The 21,150-nt window shown below is 51.0% G+C and overlaps 7 protein-coding genes across 7 annotated transcripts; 5 read left to right on the forward strand and 2 right to left on the reverse strand.

Moving 5' to 3' along the window:
• Positions 1–1,498: 1,498 nt before the first annotated feature.
• TRIVIDRAFT_30803 (uncharacterized protein) lies at positions 1,499–2,812 on the forward strand (the record flags this gene model as incomplete). The annotated part of the gene is made up of 4 exons (XM_014103248.1): positions 1,499–1,654; positions 1,744–2,158; positions 2,260–2,453; positions 2,525–2,812. 4 exons carry the CDS (start codon positions 1,499–1,501, stop codon positions 2,810–2,812), a joined length of 1,053 nt encoding a protein of 350 aa, XP_013958723.1.
• A 29-nt stretch (positions 2,813–2,841) lies between these two features.
• On the reverse strand, positions 2,842–4,770 carry TRIVIDRAFT_229897 (uncharacterized protein; the record flags this gene model as incomplete). The annotated part of the gene is made up of 3 exons (XM_014103249.1): positions 2,842–3,695; positions 3,760–4,598; positions 4,694–4,770. The coding sequence occupies 3 exons, from the start codon at positions 4,768–4,770 to the stop codon at positions 3,100–3,102; spliced, it is 1,512 nt and encodes a 503-aa protein (XP_013958724.1).
• Positions 4,771–5,960: 1,190 nt separating this feature from the next.
• Positions 5,961–7,786, forward strand: TRIVIDRAFT_189826 (uncharacterized protein; the record flags this gene model as incomplete). Its single annotated transcript, XM_014103250.1, has 2 exons — positions 5,961–6,073; positions 6,115–7,786. The coding sequence occupies 2 exons, from the start codon at positions 5,961–5,963 to the stop codon at positions 7,784–7,786; spliced, it is 1,785 nt and encodes a 594-aa protein (XP_013958725.1).
• Positions 7,787–8,243: 457 nt separating this feature from the next.
• TRIVIDRAFT_71874 (uncharacterized protein) lies at positions 8,244–11,014 on the reverse strand (the record flags this gene model as incomplete). Its single annotated transcript, XM_014103251.1, has 5 exons — positions 8,244–9,251; positions 9,309–10,525; positions 10,589–10,749; positions 10,811–10,838; positions 10,898–11,014. 5 exons carry the CDS (start codon positions 11,012–11,014, stop codon positions 8,477–8,479), a joined length of 2,298 nt encoding a protein of 765 aa, XP_013958726.1.
• Positions 11,015–12,272: 1,258 nt separating this feature from the next.
• TRIVIDRAFT_110700 (uncharacterized protein) lies at positions 12,273–14,062 on the forward strand (the record flags this gene model as incomplete). Its single annotated transcript, XM_014103252.1, has 2 exons — positions 12,273–13,211; positions 13,271–14,062. 2 exons carry the CDS (start codon positions 12,472–12,474, stop codon positions 13,662–13,664), a joined length of 1,134 nt encoding a protein of 377 aa, XP_013958727.1.
• A 230-nt stretch (positions 14,063–14,292) lies between these two features.
• On the forward strand, positions 14,293–16,809 carry TRIVIDRAFT_71881 (uncharacterized protein; the record flags this gene model as incomplete). The annotated part of the gene is made up of 5 exons (XM_014103253.1): positions 14,293–15,116; positions 15,178–15,486; positions 15,563–16,030; positions 16,089–16,392; positions 16,450–16,809. 4 exons carry the CDS (start codon positions 14,437–14,439, stop codon positions 16,345–16,347), a joined length of 1,716 nt encoding a protein of 571 aa, XP_013958728.1.
• Positions 16,810–18,126: 1,317 nt separating this feature from the next.
• TRIVIDRAFT_31597 (uncharacterized protein) lies at positions 18,127–20,381 on the forward strand (the record flags this gene model as incomplete). The annotated part of the gene is made up of 4 exons (XM_014103254.1): positions 18,127–18,204; positions 18,262–18,726; positions 18,788–19,859; positions 19,927–20,381. 4 exons carry the CDS (start codon positions 18,127–18,129, stop codon positions 20,379–20,381), a joined length of 2,070 nt encoding a protein of 689 aa, XP_013958729.1.
• Between the last annotated feature and the right edge of the window lie 769 nt (positions 20,382–21,150).

Raw genomic sequence — 21,150 nt, forward strand, 5'->3', positions numbered from 1 at the left:
AAATCCAAGCTAATAATAGTCGAATGTGGCCGAATGTTTCGTTTCTTGTCGATTTCTGGGCAGTGGATGCATGGATCGGGCGCTGCAGTTCCTCCGGCTGGCGGCACATGGACCCATTGGGAAAGACAAAAAAAAGAGCAGGAGCTTGCAAAAACAAGGATCATGCATAGAAATAAGCTACATAACTTTGCGTGCGGTGTTTATTTGCCTAGTGGGTAGCAGCCCTCGGCTCAAAGCAGCAAGTTTACGGGCATTCGACATGAATAGGATGCATGTGGTCACAACCGCCAGAGGAGCTGCTAGTATAGCACGAGTAGCGGTAGCTGGAGCTGCCACTAGCAAAAAAAAAAAATGCAAAGAGCCGGGACAAGCATAAAAACCTTGCTTTAATTGGCGCCTGTCATTGGACGATGAAGATCGCTAAGGGATCACGGCAATCCACCCATGGCCTCATCTGGCCAATGAATGAGTCAGACGGGGCGGGGCAGAGCTGATGGTGGACTGATTGATAATCTCTAGTGTGATCAGATAAGATGATCAGAAGCCGCAAGCTGGAAAGTCCCGGGTCTTTTTGCTGGGTAAAACGGGGGCCACATGGCAAAATGGCGCGCAAAGAATTGTCTGTCCACTGTCCACTGTCCACTGAAAAATGGAGAGCAGCCGCAATGGGGCTACGAGGTTTTGGTGGTTCGTTTTTGGGTGCTGCAAGGGGGGAGGCTCGGAGATACGGGCTGCCAAGCGAGCTGTCCGCGTATCCGCATCCTGTCCGTTAGTGCTAATATATACGAGTACAGGACGGGCACCATCACTACTAGATAATATAGATACATGTGTATTTGCACCAACGAAACAGATAAAACTCCAAGAAAAATCGACCAAGAAATGGCCAAGAGATAGAGCAGACGATCACATCACGGATCAGATAACTCCGCTTGGCGCCCAGCACAGCTTCTCTCTCCACATCCAACTCGGTCTTCTTTCTGCCGACGGTTTCCTGCGCTGTCACCCACGAGGCTCCATCGTCCATCCCAGTTTCAGCCTCGGCGCTTTGCTTTGCCCTTAGCCCATACGCGGGTTTTTTTTTTCCCTCTCCTCTTTAGCCGTGCTATTTCCTCTGCGATGACGGAAACCGAATAATCCCAGGAACCCCCCCTGCAAGCCATAGGAAATTTTTTTCGTTTCGTTTTGCTTTATTGGGGTCGACCCATCCCATGATCACGACTAGTGAAGGGAGTGGAGCCACACGCAGCCTTCAAAAACTAAACTTCTTGACAAACTTCCCCATCAAGCTTATCTGATCCGAGTCGGACCAAGAGCCCGGCTGTTGAATTGGGCCGGCTGAGACCCTTCACCATTTCTTTGGTCTTATTGCTGCCGACACCGCCGACCTCCCCGTCTGTCCATATCCTTTGTATGAGTCGATATCCCCTCGTCTCTCCTCTCTCTCTTCCCCCGTGCTCTCCATCCTCTCGTCTCTGCTCGCGATAGTGCTTCCGCAATGGCCAAGGACGTCTTCTCAGTCCCCGTCTTCCTCGTCGTCTTCCGAGAGACGCTGGAGACGGTCATCATCGTTTCCGTCCTGCTCGCCTTTCTGAAGCAGACGCTCGACGGCCCCAATGCCGACCGCAAAGTCTACAAGAAACTGCGAGCGCAGGTAAGGAGGCGCTTTCTGCTTGTTTCTCCTCTTCTGTTTGGGGGAGAGGCACCTTTTGGAATCCTTTCCCGCTAATGCGCCGGCTATAGATCTGGGTCGGCGTCGCAACTGGCTTCCTGCTATGTATGATCATCGCCGCTGCCCTCATCGGCGTCTTCTACACCGTCGGCAGAAACACCTGGGACAAGAGCGAGCAGTACTATGAAGGCGCCTTTTCCCTCGTCGCCTCCATCATCATCACCATCATGGGCGCTGCGCTGCTCCGCATCGGTAAGATGCAGGACAAGTGGCGCGTCAAGCTCGCCAAGGCCATTGAGTCGCCCATCAAGTTCAAGTCGAACCGCGGATGGTTTGCCCAGGCCATGGAAAAGTACGCCATGTTTTTCCTGCCCTTCATCACCGTCTTGCGTGAAGGTATCGAGGCAGTCGTGTTTATCGCTGGTGTGACTTTCTCGGCTCCGGCGTACGCTGTGCCTCTTCCCGTTGTCATTGGTCTCCTTGTCGGTGCTGTCGTCGGATATCTCCTGTACAAGTAAGTGAAGCCTTTTGTTCCTCTCCCATTGGGCAATGGGCGGTGCCGTGTCTAATACATGCTTATAGGGGAGGCTCATCGGCCAAGTTGCAATACTTCCTTGTCGCGTCTACTTGCTTGCTGTACCTCGTTGGTGCCGGTCTGTTCTCGCGTGCCGTTTGGTCCCTTGAACAAGGAAAGTGGAACAAGGCTGTCGGCAGCGACGCCTCCGAGCTTGGCTCTGGCCCTGGATCATACGACATTGCCAAGACTGTGTGGCACGTTAACGTAAGTAGCGCACTTAATAGATACATAGGCAAACATGAAGGACAGGAAGGCTAACAGTGGCTCTCAAATAGTGCTGCAACCCCAACGTTCCCAACAACGGCGGCTGGGGCATCTTCCAGGCCATCCTCGGCTGGACCAACTCTGCCACCTATGGTTCCGTCATTTCATACAACCTCTACTGGATCTTCGTCATGGCCTCGTTTATTCTCATTAGGTTCCACGAGACCAAGGGACGATGGCCCTTCCAGAAGGCCAAGCCTGCCGTGCCCTTGGACACAGAGGCCCGCAGTGGAAGTGAAAGCAACGATGGCGTTGTTGAGTCCAAGAACGTGTCGGAAAAGACGACAGCTGTTAACTAAAAAGGAGAAAAGTTGTAGCCGGGGATGGTATAAGAGGAACACGCTGCTGTGATATAAATGATCTGTCCTCCGATAAAGTTATCCGTAATGAACATGATAAATATACCCTCATTCAAACATTCTATGGATTCGTTGTGCTTAAAAGGGAAAATAAAACCAAAAAAAAAAGTCCTTGCGACATTGTCCATTGCCGGCATACCTATACAGGTTCAATCCCAAATCTGCCAAGTGGTCAATACACGTACCAGACGCCAAAACGTAAGACCTTGTTCCTGCTCAATCACCTGCTAGGCCTCAGGCGTCCAATCCCACGAGTTCGCCGTAAACAGGCTTTTGGACACTCTGTCAGTATACATGGCGCCTTCGTAACGAAGCCGCTGGTCGTTCGCCACCGCCCTGGTAAAGACGAACTTTGAGCCTTCATAGTCATACTCTGACTCTCGGCTGTCTCTGAGAATTGTCCACGACACATCGGAACGGCGCTTCTTCCAGTCAGCATGCGCGATGGAAGTGCCACTTGCGGACAGCATGGCCCGGATGTAGTCGATGATTGGCTCTATGCGAATTCTCAGCCCGCAGTTTGTGTGGTGCTTATCGACCTGGTAACTGGGGCATTGTTTCAGGGTAGCAAGGAGCTCGTCGATGTTAATCATGGCGCCATCGGGTACTGCATTCAGAGACGATGGGGTGAAGTCAACCAGGAATAACAAGTTCTTGGAAGTCAAGAACTTGAGCATCTGGCCGAGCTGGAATGAGTCACACGCAGCGCTAGAGTCGTATCCAAGCTTGCATTGCCGCTCCTTGGAGCAGTATAAATCGAGAAAGTGGCGTTGGACAGATGCAATGGTATTCAAGACGCACTCTCTCCTATATTGCAATTCCTCTGTAGTTTGTTAGTCAGCTCTTTTTATTCTCAATACTTGATATCTGAACCGTCCATCACTCACCCTCGATGCCATCAGGCAAATACCACCATGCAGCTGTAAGCTCCTCGCGCTCTTCACTGTACTCGCTCCATAGGCGAGATCCTCGAGAAATCAGCTCTCGTGCTGCCTGGTGCAGCTTCATGCCGTTTCCAAGAAGCCAGGAGACGAGAATCTTCTCGCGAAGCGTCTGCTCGACGTCGGTATGGCGGCCACTCTCGTCAGTATAGTTCCTCGTAGTTGTGACTGGCCAACGGATTCCGTTAAGAGACCGGGCCACGATGGTGATGCAGTCGAAGCGGTCTGCAAGAATGGCCATTGTAGCCACCTCTGGCATGGCCGCCCTCGCCACCTTGGGCGGCTTCTGGTGGATGATCCTCAGGATGTCCTCGAATGCGTGCTCGCGGCCCGCCGCCCTGGTGGCCTCGTCGTCATCCGTGATGGTGATCCATGGCAGATCTGCGGCGTCTGCGTCCGCCGGCTTCACCTTCCTGGTCGCAAGCTTCTTGTGCGCCTCCTTGATGAGGCCGGCCTCTCGAAACTGCGAGTTGGACAGCAGGTTGGCAAAGTACTGCGAGTGCTTCTTGAGGGCGTCCTGGTTGACCCGGTACGCAACCCGGACCTTTGTCTTGAGCACGGCCTGGGGGGCGACGCCAGGCTTCTTGGGCGCATAGGCCGAGGCTTTACGAGACTTCCTGAGCGTCTCCTTTGACGTTTCGAAGGTCACGTCTAGCACGATATCGCCGGCATCGGCGACGACGATGACATCTGGGCGCTCTACTTTGGGGCTTGCCGCCGCCGCCGCCGCTGCTGCTGCTGCTTCTCCCTCTGGCTCTGCGGGTGCTGCCGCAGACTCGCCCATGCTTCAAACAGAAACGACACTATCGACATACAATACAGAACAAAACAACAGTCAAGGACAGGACAGGACAGGACAGGACAGGAAACAAATTCTGACGGGCCAGCCGGTCGAGATTTGCTGAAGCAGCGGACGAGGACCTGCAGGTACAAGCGACGGCTGTCGTCCAGTAGCATATCAGCAAGTCCCTATCCGGCCAGTCCCTGATGCCTAAGCCGCAATGCTGGGTACGAGTACATGCGTTCCATTTTTATTTTTAATTTTTTAATTTTTTTTAAATGCCAGCAATTTTCAGTTAAATCACTGACTCGATGCCTGGGTCAGATCCAAAAGGCGGCTAGTGCCATCTCGCCGCTGGAGGCTAAGCACCGCAAGGCATCAATCATGGACAGGATTACTCATTGGTGTTAGGGGACGGAGGTTTATTCAGGCTGGCGCTTGTAAGAGTACCTGATGTAATAGTGGACAGGCACCAAAGTTACAGCGGTCGAGCTCCATTCACGATGCACTGTTTGAGAGCCTGCAGGGGCCCCCGGCAGATCAGTCGGAAATGATATCAGTCCTGTGCTGTTGATCTGGCTGCCTCTGCTCGGGTGTCGATGCAGATGGCTGTTTGGGCTGTGAATGTACGAGTATACTATGTATGTACTTCTGCGCACATACACTTGCCTCCAATTAAATGCCATCCATCATAATGATTCACCAAATGCATGCACAAAAAGCGCATTTAGAGGAACTATGTGTATAGGTCATGTAGGTTCTTGGCTGTAGCATTTTAAACTCAATGGCTCTCACTGAAGGGTGGATTCAATTCAGCCCAACAACAGCACTGCCAAGCGCCCTGTTATGTAAACTTCCGAGCAGAACACTGTTAGCAGCAACTCATTCCCTCAACTACATGCCGCCTCTCAAGTGATTCTCCTCTTGCACTCGTTTATAGATATTTCCCTATTATTATAAATTTCCCTCGCAGCCCGACCACAGCTCTCTTCTTTCTCCTTTCCCAAGTCCTCCAACAACAGCAGACCTTCCTTGTTGAGCCGAGTACAACCGTTGGACTATCCGACGACTAACCTCTCTGGCCTGAGACGACCATCTTCCTCTGCTTCTCCAACAGCGAGCCCATGGCTCTGAGCAGCAGCAACTTGACAGCGATTCGACTTCGAAAGCGACACCGAATGCCTGGGCTTGCGGATCTCGAGCATCGGCCAGCGCACACAGTCAACAATGGCCAACCTGGCAAATAAAGCGCTGTGCTCAGCATCGAGAGTTGCCGCACACATCTCGCCCGACACTGTCGCGATCCAGACGATACCGGCCACACTGCGAGCCGCCTGCCCAGGGGCCCCCCAGAACCCACTAGATGATGCCAGTCGGCTTGGGAACGAGAGCACAGTTAACCGTCGACGGCCATGTTCGACCTCAGCAGCGCGCGCAATTCTGCATCCCGCTCTGCCTTGGCGATGCGGAGCCCGCGGGGTATCTCGCGACACCCTCCTAAACCTGCCTCCAAGAATCAGATATGGCCAACCAGCTACCAGACGAGGCTTCCATACGTACTTCGTCACCCATCTTCCGTCTTCCTCACTACATCCAGACTCCGGCCGATTTCATGGGCCTGGCCACAAGCTGCCGCGCGATGCCTCGGAGCCACACACCCAGAGCCCTGGATCTGCTCCTGCTGTGTCGATACCAAACATGCCCATTCGAGATATGACAGTCGTTCGAATCCCCTTGCGGCGAGCCAAGCACCACTTTGGCACAGCGACTGCACGAGGAAATCGACCATACAATGAGGATGCGGACCAGGCGGGGATAGTGAACATGCCTGCTTTTGCAAAGAGGGCACCGACGAGTGTCAAGCAGAAGCCCGGAGAGCCGACCGTGGCAGGCAGCACTCTTGGAGATCCACAGATATTCTACTTTGGGGTTTTTGATGGGCACGGGGGAGTTCAATGCTCTCATTTTCTGCGTGATGAGCTCCACGGATACATTGAAGAAGCAGCAGCGGAGTTTGGCCTGCAAAGCAGCTTGCGCAAAAAGAACCCTTGGGAGGTCACCAGCCGGATGGTGACCCGAAGACAGGCTCTCGATAACGTAAGAATGAAAGGGCCCAACGAGGTGAAAGAGGATGCCGAGCTTCCCAGTCGCGAGGGCGATACAGGATTTGTCAAAGCTCCACGGCATGGAGATCCTCTTCCCAGTGCCAAGTCGGAGCCGGTTGAGGTATCAGATTATAAAAAGGCCATCAGTCTGAAGAAGGGCCTTGTGCAAGACTATAGGGCCTCGATTGGAGGATACTTCCGCCGGTTTCAACCAGAGCACTTTAATCTCTCGGATGATGGTGACAACAATACCATCTCAATTGAAGAAGCCCTCGAGTACGCATTTCTCCGCGCCGACTTGGATTTCGTCTCCGCCCAGGCCCGAAAAGTTGATCCGGATGATTCGAGAGTTAGTGACAGGCCTGTGAATAACGACGAGATATTGGGCAAGCCTCATGCAACGCCGTCGGGCCACTCCATTGGTGGCACTACGCGGTTCAAGGGAGGCTCCACCGCATCCATTGTACTCATCTCGACGCCTACTCCCGCACCGTTCTGGCATCCTGGTGCCCATTCGTCAATCATTGTGGCGCATGTCGGTGATACCCGTGTGCTGCTGTGCGATACCGCGACGGGCCTCGCTCAGCCCCTGACATCGGATCACCATCCCACCACGCCTGGTGAAAGCAGACGCTTGCGTAGGTACGCCCCAGCTGGCTCCATGGTTTCTGGCGATAGTTTCGGAGAGGAACGCATTGCAGGGCTAGCCAACAGCCGGGCTTTCGGCGACATCAAGAGCAAGCGCATAGGCGTCTCTGCAGAGCCGGAAATCACCAGGGTAGAGCTTGGCCCCGCTCAGTATTCCTTCATCGTCCTCATGAGCGACGGCATCTCTGGCACTCTTAGCGACCAGGAGATTGTGGACGTCATCAAGGAAGCCAAGACCCCTGAGGAGGGCGCTCGCCGTGTTGTCGATTACGCAACCGAGGTTTCTGATGATGGCGACAATGCGACGTGCCAGGTCGTGCGGCTGGGGGGCTGGGAGCGTCGGTCTGAAGGCGGCCTGGGCAGTCTTGGGACCAAGGAGTTTAGAGATGCTCGTCGTGCGGAGGCTCAAGACCCGCGACGACGACGCGGGAAGCTATAGGAATAAGACGAGGACGGAGGTTACGTTATTTGCTGTTAGATGCATACAGGGAGTGGATTTTTCTTTCTTTCTTTTGTCTCTTTCTTTCCCCCTTTTCTTCTCCTTTTTTTCCTTTCTTCCTTTCTTCCTTCTTTTTTTTTTCTTTTCTTTCTTTTCGTTCTGCGGCTGCATAAAGAACAGCGAGTCCTTGCTTGAGATTTTTTAAGCATATACAGGCGTATATACACTGTATAGCGTGGATTAAGGCCGGACGGAGTTTAAAGGCTTGCATCGAGGGTTTGGAATGGCGGCTGTGTGATATGTATACTCTGATTTTTATTTGTCTTATAGTTTCTTTTGTAACCTTTCTATAATCTAAAGGATCAGTTTCGGATAAGATAGCAGAGCAAAGAGTGGCCACCGGGGAAAATCAAGTCATAAATATGCTTCTTATATGAAAGGCAAGGTTTAAGAAAATGCAATGCAAGAACGTATATTCATGAGCTCCTCATTCAATGTAGACAATGTGGTATTTCATATCCCCGACACCTCCAACTTGTACTACTTGGCCATCCTCTTTATGTTTACTAGACGGATAGCGACAAAAACCTCCGGAAACGTACACGGTTCAGACAAAAGCTTCCAATATCCAACATACAAATCCCTCGGCTCTAGAAACATTCTGAAATCCCAAAGTAAGGAATGCTACACTTAGTAGCCGTGTCGATGTTCATGTTGAGAGCCCCAGGAAGGCGGTTGGTCCTGGTGGCCTTGACCCTGATAGGGAGCATACTGCGGCTGAGCTGGGCCACCGTATCCATGATGAGACTGGCCCTGTGCCCATTGATCCCCGCCGCCGTATTGCGGTTGCTGTTGGTGGTGATACTGCTGTTGTTGATACTGCGGCTGATGAGAACCATATTCCTGCTGCGAATGCTGTGAATGCTGCGATTGGCTGTGATAGCCTTGGTGATAGCCAGAGGACTGACTATGAGATGATTCCGTCTGAGACTGTGAATGGTACGAAGAGCTCTCTCCATAACCATAGCCTCCTTGAGCCGGTGGTGAGTAGCGAGAAGGAGGAGCTGGAGAATTGGAAGTATAATTCAAAGCTGGGTTTCCATCACGGCCCTCCATGGAGTTCAAGTCTCGAGTCTTGACTTGCTCCCAGAGAGACCCAGACACTTTACCATGACCAAGCTGCGTCACTGTATTCCATGCGTCATGAGCGTGGCCGCTCATACCACCCTTCGTCTTCTGGTTGAGAATGTGGTTCTTGCCCTGCTTGACAGAATCTGAGGAGAGCAGATGGTCGAGTTCATGGCGACGAGGATGCTCGTTGGCCCAGGTCTGAACGGTGCGGAACATGTCTCGTTGGATCTGAATGTGCTCATCACGAAGGGCGGGATGGTGAAATGCCCTTAGAACGTCATTGACAACTTCATCGACGGGTACATTGGTGTTCTCCCATGCGTAGAGAACGCGACTTTGACAATGATTGTTAGAAAACGGAATCCTGTATACGGAGGAATACGATACTTACGGAACGGTGTACTGGAGAATTGTAGCTGCAATCCGCCCAGCACAGGAGTTTAGGACATTGGTGAAATGGTCCTTTGACAACATCGAGTGTGTTGGGTCCGAGCTTCTTGGGTTATCCCACGGCTCGAATTGGGAATTGGCACTGGCACTGATGACGCCGGAGGAGCCATCCTTTAGCACCTTTGAGACCTGGTTGATGATGGGCCGAATAAAGGGTGCGAGAAGGCCGAGAATAAACGCAGTCAGCGTCTCGCTAATATGCTCGAGGAGTTTCTCGAGGCCAGGGATCTTTTCGATTCCACGGCTAATGGCTTTCACAATCCTATCGCGAAACTGCAAGATGGGATAGATTTGTCTTGCAGTCTTGACCGGATCGAAATTTGGGCTCATACCGGGAACCACGTTAGTGTTCCCCCCAGCACGAGATCGTGACTCATTTTCTCGCTCCTGGGCATCAGACATGGCCTTGAGCTCCCTAGCTTGAGCAGCGAAACCTGTTCCATCGCCAGGGATCTTGGCGATGAGCGAGATGAAATCCTTCGGGGCGGCGATATCCAAAAAGCCCCTGGAAGCGCCTCCACCGCTACCGGAGGTAGAGGCTCCAGCGTTCAGGAGAGCAACGTCGACCTCGTCGACCTCAGATTGGGTGAAGTGGTCATTTGCCTCGCCGATGACGGAATGTAAGAAGTCAACACCGCCAAACGTACCGGTCACCAGGGGATAGATGCGTTTTCCTCGGACTGTGATTTCGGCTTGGGTGCCGCAGTGTGGGAAAACGCTTCTATGTCCTAACTCACGGAGGGCCAGCTCGCAGTAGTTGCTGTGGGCACTGAAGTCCTCCATGCAGTGAAGGGCCTGACCAAGGCATCTGAGCGCTTCACACAGGTCTGCCTCCTTGCCGCTCTGTGATCCACTGGTGTAGAGACGGCCAAAGTGAATGCTTCGAGCGAAGCTGTATCGGAGATAGCCGGCACTGGTAGCCCATCGTCCGTTCTCATTAGCAATGTAGTTCTTCATACCAGTGTGTGGATCGATGTCAATCTCTATGGGATCAACCGGACCACGGAGGCGAGGGTCGAGTGTTCGAGCGTCAATGCCATCTGCATAGCCCTTAGGGTTGTCAATGTGCTCCTCCGGGCGGTAGCAACCCAAGCGTTCTTCGGTTACCTCAAATTCCTCCGTGGCGTAGCCAAAGGACATGAATGAGAGGATCCAAACCTTTGACCCGGATTATTATTAACAAAGAATTTTCGTCTCATCATCGGGAGTGCAGTTTCCTACCAAAATGCGAATTGTGGGAGCGTTGACGCCCTTGAGGGAGCCGACATCGACAGCTTGTGAGTAGTCACGGAGCCAATTACCAAAGTACGTTCTCTTGACAAGCATAGATGTCCATTTCTTGCCGTGTAGGAAGGCAATGCTTGTCAGCATGTCCTCAATATCTAAGACCGGAGAGTCAGTTTGCCCATAGAGATATACCACATGACATGTTGTGTCACCCACCTCCATGGCGCCAGTTGTGTCCCTCAACCTGAAACTCGTGAGCTTCTAGATGCCATATACACTTCCACAGTGAATCCAAGTACAAACCTGTGCAATCGACGGAATATTACCCGCTCCAAACGCAGCTGCTTTTGATGGTAGCAGCACGAGACAAATGCACAACACCAGCAACCAGGTGCCCCGCGGAGGTGAAAATGACGCCATGATGCAGCCGAGATGGCGGGGCAATGTCAAAGAAAAAAACGGTCGACTCAGCTTTGGACTGTCTCGAAGGTCGATGCCGAGAACGATAATGGAGGCTCTTTTATTTCCTTCTTTTACCAAATCAAGCTGTCGTCATTCGTATGCTGCAGGTCGGACTGGCTGCCTCCTCTGTTTGTTTTTGTTTGGAGCTACCTGTTAGGTAAGGTAGCGTGAGCTTCAGCAAGCCACGATTTGTGGGAGCCACACTTGCACATGATAATTTTGACTGGCTCAATGAGAAAGTGGCGTCGCACAGCCACATGTCTATGATAAAGTCTCACGTCAAAGCGCGCGAATCCTGTGCCTTGGCAGGGAGACTAATGTGCCTCCTACTAAATGCCGTGTGGTAAGCTTGATTTTTTTTTTTCTCTTTGCGGTGAGATTCAATTATGCGCGCGACAAGTGTTGGCTTACAGTGTGTGAGAGTGTGACGGTACTCCATACTCCATTCAGTAAACAATCATCCATGAAATCAACAGTCATGGTTCGGATACTTCGGTATCACAAGCAAAAGGGAAAAATGTAGCGCGATGCCCCTGATATTGATATTGACATTTATGGGCACTTGCTTCCACGCACGGGATTTCCAGGTGCCGAAAGCTGCCATGGCTAAAAGAGGAAATTCGGATAGGCTATATAATATCCTATGCGGAGTTATCGTCAAACGTTGGGAAACAGACACAATGTACTTGTACCTCTGCTACTCCACTGGAAACGGTACCCTGATGACGAAGCAGTACTAAAGAGGTACCTACCTATCCATCTGTCAAGTACATACCTCAAGGCCATCTCATCAATGGATCTTCTTTGTCACCGTAACCGTTCTATACCTAAGGTACCTAGGTACCTAGGTATCCAAGTATTATAGGTACTCCGTACTGTATGTACAAACTCGTCTCTGGGTCGTCGGTATTCGGAGACTGCAAGCTACATCCACTTTGCGATTTTAAATTGGATAAAATTTGTTTATGGAATACAGAGCAATAAAAAACGGATAAAGTATAGTGGTGTGACTTTTGGTGTGCTCTCTGCTGAGGTTCCGTGGTAACGCCACTCTCAGCGCTCGGACTTGTTGCGGGACATCAGTAGCGTGTCAGGGACCCTCAAAAATTAATCATCGGGGCTCCTAGAAACCCGCCGCCCATCCGATCTTCAGTAAATCTCCCGGCCCCTAATAAATCCTGCACTTCGTTTCCATTGCTTTTTCTCGACAGCGTGGTGACAGGTGCTTTGCCTTCACATTCAAATCCCTTTTCCTTCTTTTAGGTTTAAGCCTTAGATCTGGCTTGCTGTCAGATGCGCCAATCCTTCTTCTCTTAACTTTCAATCGCAGTGTCGCTTTTGGTCTGCCCCATTTGTCTTCATTAACGCCACCTCATCCCTGCCCGCCTTTTCGAGCTTCGCAACAGCACGACAAAATGCCTTCCAAAAAGCTCCCTACATTTACGCTCGCCGAAGTCGAGGCACACAACACGGGGAAATCCTGCTATGTCACTATCGGCACCAAGGTCTACGATGTCACCGAATTCCTGCCCGACCACCCCGGTGGTGACCAGCTCATCGTCGACTACGCTGGCAAGGACATCGAGGACATTATGAAGGACAGTGTTTCGCACACACACACTGAGGCTGCGTACGAGATTCTTGACGAGGATTTTCTTGTTGGCCTTGTCGTTTCTGAGAAGAACGAGGCCGCCGATGAAAATGACACAGCCAATGGCACGGCCAATGGTACGGCAAATGGCCAGCCGTATGTGCACCCAAGAACGGGCATGGCTACCGAAGAGGATCTCAGTAAAGACACGGACTATTCACAGGATTACAAGAAACACAAGTTTTTGGACCTAGGCAAGCCCCTGTTTCCCCAGCTCTGGTACGGAAACTTCTCCAAGAGGTTTTATCTCGATCAAGTGCACCGTCCACGCCACTACAAGGGTGGCCAGTCTGCTCCCCTCTTTGGAAACTTCCTGGAACCTCTTTCGAAAACCCCGTGGTGGGTGATTCCAATGCTCTGGCTTCCCTGTGACGCATACGGTTCATTTGTGGCCTTCCAAGGTTTCGAAAACCCCATCTTTTTTGCCGCATACTGGATCCTTGGCTTCTTTATTTGGAGCCTCGTGGAATACGGTCTGCATAGATTCTTGTTCCATCTTGACGAGTATGCTATCTCTCCCTATCCTAAGCTATCCTGGTGGCCTATTGCTGACTATAACACAGCTACCTTCCTGACAACCGATATGGCATTATTGCGCACTTCTTGCTCCACGGCATTCACCACTACCTGCCAATGGACAAGTACAGACTGGTCATGCCCCCAACCATGTTCTTGATCCTTGCAACTCCCTTTTGGTATCTCGCTCATACCATTTTCGCCTACAACTGGTTTGCCGCAACCTCAGTCTACTGCGGCGGAATTTTCGGTTACATCTGCTACGACATGACCCACTACTTCCTTCACCACGAGAATCTGCCTCTCTGGTATAAGGAGCTCAAGAAGTACCACCTGGAGCACCACTTCCTCGAATACGAGCTTGGCTTCGGTGTTACCACCAAGTTCTGGGACAATGTCTTTGGCACAACGCTGAAGCCCAACGTTGTCAAGACCCAGTAAATTCTAAGTGAGGCACGTACATATGTACCTACTTTTGCGAGCCCCTTTCATGAGGGTTCATGCTACAAAATCCGTTCTTTTCTCCAATCCTTTTGGCTCTGTTTCGTATGGGATGGGGCAGGCTTTGGTTAACATGAAATTTGAGAGTATTCATTATTACGAACATGGGCAGATGTTTTCACGAGGTTGCTATGAGCATGGGGAGAGGCAAAGTTTCTAATGGCTGCTGATACGGGTTACGGATGAATATGGAGATTCACGAAGATGGGGTCTAATGGCGACACTAAAAATAACGAATGTGGACTTGTAGATATCATTACACACTTTTAATTCCATGACTACATAATACTGTTACTATGAAAATGTTAGTTATCACTAATACATATCGTCTAATATGTAACACAGAGGATTGAAAACTTCTAACCCCAAGCCCATTATCCATTGGCTCCTGAAGCAGGCTATAATAAGGTAGGCCTGCAAATTGAATGAATCCCTTTTCAGGGTTTATGTAATCAAAGACAACGCAAGCGGCGAAGCCACTCACGTGACTCTGTCTCAGCCAGATGCCCAAGGAGAAACTCTCCGTGCTGAAACCTGAAATCCCAACTCGCTGGGGGCTTTCTAGTCATTGATCTCAACCACGACGTCGTCGGCTTGAGGAACCGCAGTTACAAACACTTTTATACTCGCAAGCTACTGTTGGTGATATATTTCCTCAAACGCTAGCAATTCCTCCTTTTTCAACCATTGATCGCCAGGGCAGTTCATCGTCATGTCTAATCTAGATGTTGAGGCGCTGCTCGACGCCACGGCTAAGAATTCAGAGAAAAAGCCGAAGAGCCCTGATGCTGAACGTTCCAAAGATGATGGTAAATCTGATAGGCGAGATAGAGACTCCGACCGCGATCATGGCCGAGAACGTGATGGCAGCCGTGTGAGAGACAGAGATCGAGACTACGACCGTCGCCGCCGAGATCGTCGAGACTACAGCCTTACTCGAAGCCGTCGAGAAACGCCTGATGCGGGCACTCCCCGTAGCGACACTGGTAGCCACAAAAGTAGGCGGAGAAGCAGGAGTCGTGATGATGACCGCCGTCACTCACGCCGTCACAGAGACGGCGACTATTATCGAGGTGGACGACGCTCGCGTTCCCGTTCGCCCCCTCGACACTATCGCCCTCGCGATGATCGCGATCGCCGAGACCGACGAGATCGATCCGACCGTTATTCCAATAATGACTACGGCCGTGGCCGAGATGATGAGCGCAATGATGCCCGCAATGAGGGAGGTAATGCCCCGCTCACGGAAGACGAGCGAGATCGGCGCACCGTCTTTGTCCAGCAGCTTGCTGCTCGGTTGCGGACTCGTGAACTGAAAGAGTTTTTCGAAAAGGTCGGAGCTGTTAATGAGGCTCAGATCGTGAAAGATCGAATCAGCGGACGCTCTAAAGGGTAAGTCGCTTTGAATACGTCTTCGCTGACCCTCTTGCATACATTGCTAACATGTTGCCAGCGTCGGCTACGTTGAGTTCAAAAATGAAGATTCGGTTCAGCTAGCCCTCCAACTTACCGGACAGAAACTCCTAGGCATCCCTGTCATCGTACAGCACACGGAGGCCGAGAAGAATCGCCAAGCTCGCAACCCAGACGCATCGAATGGCCATCCCAATTCCATTCCATTCCACCGCCTCTATGTAGGCAACATTCATTTCAACGTCACGGAGCAAGATTTGCAAGCTGTATTTGAGCCATTCGGAGAACTTGAGTTCGTTCAGCTCCAAAAAGACGACAATGGACGCAGCCGTGGCTATGGATTTGTTCAGTGAGTCATCTAACCCCTTTTCCAAATTTGCCGTCACAACAAAAGAAAGCCAACTAATGTTGATTTCCTCTCTTAGATTCCGAGATGCTGGGCAAGCTCGCGAGGCCCTGGAAAAGATGAACGGCTTTGACTTGGCTGGTCGTCCTATTCGTGTTGGCCTTGGCAACGATAAGTTTACCCCTGAGAGCACTGCCAACCTAATGCACAAATTTTCCGGTAATAACCAGGGCTTCCAAGGCTCTGCGTTCTCCGGAGCAGGTGGCCGTGGTCAGCAGTCTGCATTCGATCGAGCTGGTGGCCGCGATAGCGAAAAGACTGGTGGTGCTAGCGCTTTGGATGATACAGACGTTGCTGGCGTCAACTTTAACAACTATAGTCGCGATGCATTGATGAGAAAGCTTGCCAGGACAGACGAAGCCCCGACCAACGGCAACGACGAACGCCAGCAGATTCTCAAGCCCAAGACGGAGACGAAACCCCTTCCTGTCAACGTAAACATGGCGAGCCGCTGTGTCGTGTTGCACAACATGTTTGACCCCACAGAGTAAGTATTTGATTCGTTATCTCGATGCAATTTGCACTCGCTAACGGTGAAACAACAGAGAGGAGGGCGACGACTGGGTCAAAGAGCTCGAAGACGAAGTTCGCCAGGAAGCCGAAGAGCGGTATGGACATGTCGTCCATATCTCGGTCGATCCGAACTCCAAGGGAGATATTTATCTCAAGTTTGACAAAGTCCAAGGCGGCGAAAATGCCATCAAGGGTCTCAACGGTAGATACTTTGGCGGCCGAATGATCGACGCGTCACCTGTTGTAGACGCCGTCTACAGCAGTTTGTTCTCTCGCACCCGGGCAATCTGAAGCTAATGCTCTCCTATTCACATTGTGCAATCTAGGAACTTGGAGGTTGGTAACTAGTCTCATGAATAGAATCCCCAGAGTCTCTTATTAACCCACTGGCAGTCGTCCCTACGCCACCTGTGCAAGCTTTCCAGAACGATTCCCGCTATCGCAGAATAGCATCGAGAAGCAGGTTACACCTTTTGTCCAACCGAATACTAAAACAGCCAAGCTCTTTTGGTGCAGCAGATTTCTTGAATCACGGGGCGCCTTGGTCGCCAACTTTTGTCCATTTAATAATGCGTTTTAGCACCTCTTCACATGGCAATGTCCCAAACTGATGTTTGTGTGCCTAGGACGGTCATCGGTAGTCGTTTTGGCCTTGAAAATCGTTTTCCAAAATCGTGTAGGATTAGTTCTGATACCGTAGCAAATAGTAACAACAAAACTTTTTAGAGTATACAATACATCTGAATCACGATGAATCTTCTGATTAACCAGCTTGGAATGGGCATTGTGCGCAACGAGAAAGACACTGCTGCTGTTGACGCTCGCGGGTATGAATATCCACGTCCATCATATCCATCTTGCTACGGTGCTTCACTTGCTTCACCTGCACTCTCTTTACTCATTTTTGTCTCCTATCTTTGAACCATCTACTAGATGCCTCATTCCTTGGGCTTCGGGGGCTGTGAAGGCGTTTAAGCAGCACCGCGTGCATGTGTGTGTCATGACACGTGATGGCAGTTGACTCTCTCCCTCCTCACTTTTTGGCTCTGTTTGCTTCTTCACTTCTCCCTCACTTCTGGGGCGAGCCACCTAATATTAATATCTAATCTATTAATTCACTGTGCAGCCAATCACGGCACTGTTACTCTCAAAGTACCATCTTCTCTACCATCTCCCCAATTCTTCTCAATGAGGCACCTCCTTCTCGGCTTCTTGCAGGCTCCTTGGTGGCGGTTCAGGAGAAGCCCCACGGCCGGCAGAAAACTTGCCGGAGTTGCAGCACTCGACATTGACGGCCTCACATCTTCACTTTGGACTCACTTCGCACTCGGCACTTGGCCTGCTGGTCGCATTTTTATGGCGTGATTCTTTGGGGTGCCAGAAGTTTCGCGTTTGCTTTCCTTCACCTTCTACCTTCTTTCTCCTCCCTGCCTCGACACCCCGGCTGGAGATATTCCACATCCTCAGCATTTCCTTAGGAAAGGATTCACATACTTTTCAAGAGTATCGACATTCAAAGTCAGGGTTCTCTTTCAGTGGGCATTTTCCTTTTTTCACTTTCGCATCTACGCGGCCCTTTTCGTTTTGGCGTACTTGGACAGGTTCTACGGGGTTGGTGTCCACAGCTCAAGGGGCATAATTCTCAGGTCTGTTTTCTCCCAAATCGCATTGCTGATGTGTTTTCTTCGAGATATCATTCACTCAGCTGGGCCCTTTCGTCTGTTCCCTGGTCAAAAGCACACTACCATTCTAGCTGCTATCGTCATTGCCATTTTGCGTTGCAATTTGCATTCACTGGGCAACCATCCATAATACTAACGCGATAACAGTACAAACGAACGTCTCTTTGTTTATTGCAGACCTGCTCATCAATCATTTTCTTTTGGATTTCCCCTCTACTCTCGCACTCCACGTTGATAGTGACGGATCCCTTTTCACTCTTCCTCTTCGAAGAGAATGATCTGGGGAGATATCGGAACCCTTGCAGTAGAAAAAGGCTTCAATACCCGCGACTCATCGATCAGCTCAGCTGATTCAAGTATTCAGGGAGCTGCAGAAGTGATTGGAAACATGTTGTCAGTCAACTTTTCCACTCCGCTCACTGGGCCTGCCCGGTCCGAGAGGATTAAACAAATGTCTAATAACCACGTAAGTGTTTTTGCTCATCTCACAGTGGCCAGTAGCTAACCAGCTGTTGTTATGAAGCCCGCATACGAGAAATCGCGTATAACGCAGGAGATCTTAGTCAAGATACAGCACTCGCTGAGGCGAATGCCTGGTGTTTCAGCAAAGGAATCGGCCGAAATCATTCAAAGTCTAATAGAAGTTGGCCAGGTCATCAGTCAGGAAACGAGCGCACTCGTTGAAGCCGTGATGAACCTTCATCTCGATCAAGAAGATACAGATAAGGCGATTGCTAGGATGAGCATCGAAGCCAACCTTGCCAAGGCCAGAACGGATGACCAGAGCCAGACAATCAACAGCCTCCGCGAAGACCTCAAGGTCGAAAAGGAAAAAAGGGAACAGGCTGAGTCTACCCTCAAAAATACGATGGAGGGCATCGCGGACATCGCCGCCGAGTTTAAGCAGTTGAGAGACAAGGCTGACAGGCAGAAAACTGACTCTCTCGATAACAATTCACCATCTGCTACCGGCGATTTCATCCTAAAGGTAGGGCCCTCCCAACCCGATGGTGAACAGCTGAGTTGGGCTAACTGACTATTCCACGCAGGCTCTCGATAACACGATCCAAATTTTGGAAGACCAAGTCAATAAGCATCCTTTGCCTTGGGTTGGTCCTGTGACCCGAGCCATCGAGCCTGTCACCGAAACTGGCCAGGTTAGAAATGGCTATCATAGACCTCTGTTGCCTCTTCAGGAAGAGACTTCAGGAGACGGCAGCGTCTTCAATGATGCTCCGCCACCTCCCCGGGTTGCTTCGGCCTTTCAGCCCGTTCATCGCCCTCCTCCTACGGGACCACCACCGCCAAAGTTTGGCCAGTTCCAGGGCATGCCACCACGGCCTCCTACAGCCTTGTCTCATGAGCGTCGAAGCGCCAACGCATGGAATCTAGTCGCTCCTATCCAGGGTGGCAGGCCAGGCTCCTTCAACAAGCCCCAGCTCCCGGGCCCTCCTTATGGCCGAGCTCCCTCTCGCCAAGGATTCCAGAATAATCATCGCTTTCGGAGTGATAACTTCCCTCACTCTGCATTTGCTCTGCCTGAGAACCCGCCTCCTAGGCCCAACAGCGCATTTGCATACGGCCGTGACTATTTCCCTAACACCCCAACAGGTCCAGGCCGTGGCAGATACGGCGGCCGCCTGCGCGAGAATAATGCACCGCCGCCCCCTGCACTAGATTTCGGTGCCTCCTCATCAAGCGGCTCAACTTCTGGGCCTCCTAGTACCGTCGTCAACCGCAGTCCTTACACTAGTCAGCCAATCACCATCACGGAACAAACCGTCCAGGCCTGGCATGGGTATATGATGCATTTCTATGCGGCGATTCGCAACTTTGTCGAGCGTCATGCTAACAATCCCGATGTCACGGGAGAGACGAAACTGAGCCAGACTCATCTGTGGCCGATCCTGCTCGCCACGTACTTTCCCCTGTCTGAGCAGGAGGCCGAATCTTATCTCGAGTATCATGTTCGCAGCGAGAACTCCAAATCATGCATCGTCACTCGGGTCATTATAGATTTCGTTGTGAACCGTGTCTGGAATGCCAGCGCCTGGGCTGGCGCTGATGCTGACTCTACATTTGGTATCATGGAGATAGAGAGAGACTTGGATCGAACAGCAGGTAGATATCTCCCCTCATTTCCCCCTTTTAAACCTATATATAAGGAAAGTAAACTAACGCTCGATAGGTCAACCATCGGCTCTTCGCCAACCAATCCTCGACCGCATGGCCACCGTCATCGACGCCGTCATCAAGAAGGAGCAGGGCGGCCCCTTTGTGAAGAATAAAATCGAGGAAGCTACCCACACACTCCTCGCCAGCCTGCAACCCCTCATGAACAAGTTCTACAACTCTGCCGAGGCCTTCCGTGACCTGGAGCAGGTCATCGACAGCGCCTACGAGATTTCGTGCAAGATCCTCACCAGCCGCCTGACGTTCGACTTCCGCTTCCCTGAGATCGGCAGCCGATTCTCGTCCCAGTCAATGCTGCCCATTTGGCCAAATAGCGATCCGCTGGAGCTGCAGGCGAAGCACTGGCGCGTGGCCCTGGTGACTACCCCTGTGGTGACTTGCCGTAATGATACGGGCTCCAACATCTCTGCCCACTCTGTGTCTCTGGCAGACGTGTTTTGCATGCAGTGAGAAGACGTTTTGGTTGAGTGTCCGGAGGGAATAGAGGAGAGAGTGGCTATTTTAAGGTTATGAAACAAACAAAGGGATTCATTCAAAGAACCACAGGGAGAAACGGGAACCGAATTGGGTTATGGCGTTCTCTGACTTATCTGATTTCAGGTTTTACTTACTTTTAATTCTTCTCAAGAATACTTCAACGCCACTCGTCCAGCAGTCAAGCCCTTGGAGAGGCTTCATCGTTCTATTCCGTCTTCTTCTCTTGTTTTTCACAGAGAACATGGAGAATCATCTAAACACTTGCCGAAAAGGCACCGAATTGAGAATAACAATGCCACTGGATGATGGCCTTTTCTGAACGTCACGATCTGGGCACTGCGGGATATGAACCTAGTCTAAGAAGGTAGTCTCTTTTTCAGTATTAATAAGAGCATTTATGTTGATAGGCACACTCAAAAATATTCAGATATGGTGAACTTTCATTCTAAACATTGGCTGCTAAGGTTGCCACGGATTACCCTTTGGGTTAAACCTTTCCATCCACCCTTTTCCCTAGTCCAGAGTGATAACCGGAACACCCATGTTATTTTTTGGAGCCTGTAAGCCATAGTTTTTGGCACCAAATATAACCAGCCTTGTCAACCATCAATCAGAAACCCTCCCGCCGAATTCCTTCTATCTCAAATTCTCCGAAAGCCCTCATGAAAGCATAAAAGAAGAAGAATATCTGCCAAACAGATTGCCGCGTTCATTCAGTTTAAGAAGAGAAATCTTTCAACCC

Source organism: Trichoderma virens, assembly GCF_000170995.1.
Source record: "Trichoderma virens Gv29-8 chromosome Unknown TRIVIscaffold_4, whole genome shotgun sequence".
Lineage (NCBI taxonomy): Eukaryota > Fungi > Ascomycota > Sordariomycetes > Hypocreales > Hypocreaceae > Trichoderma > Trichoderma virens.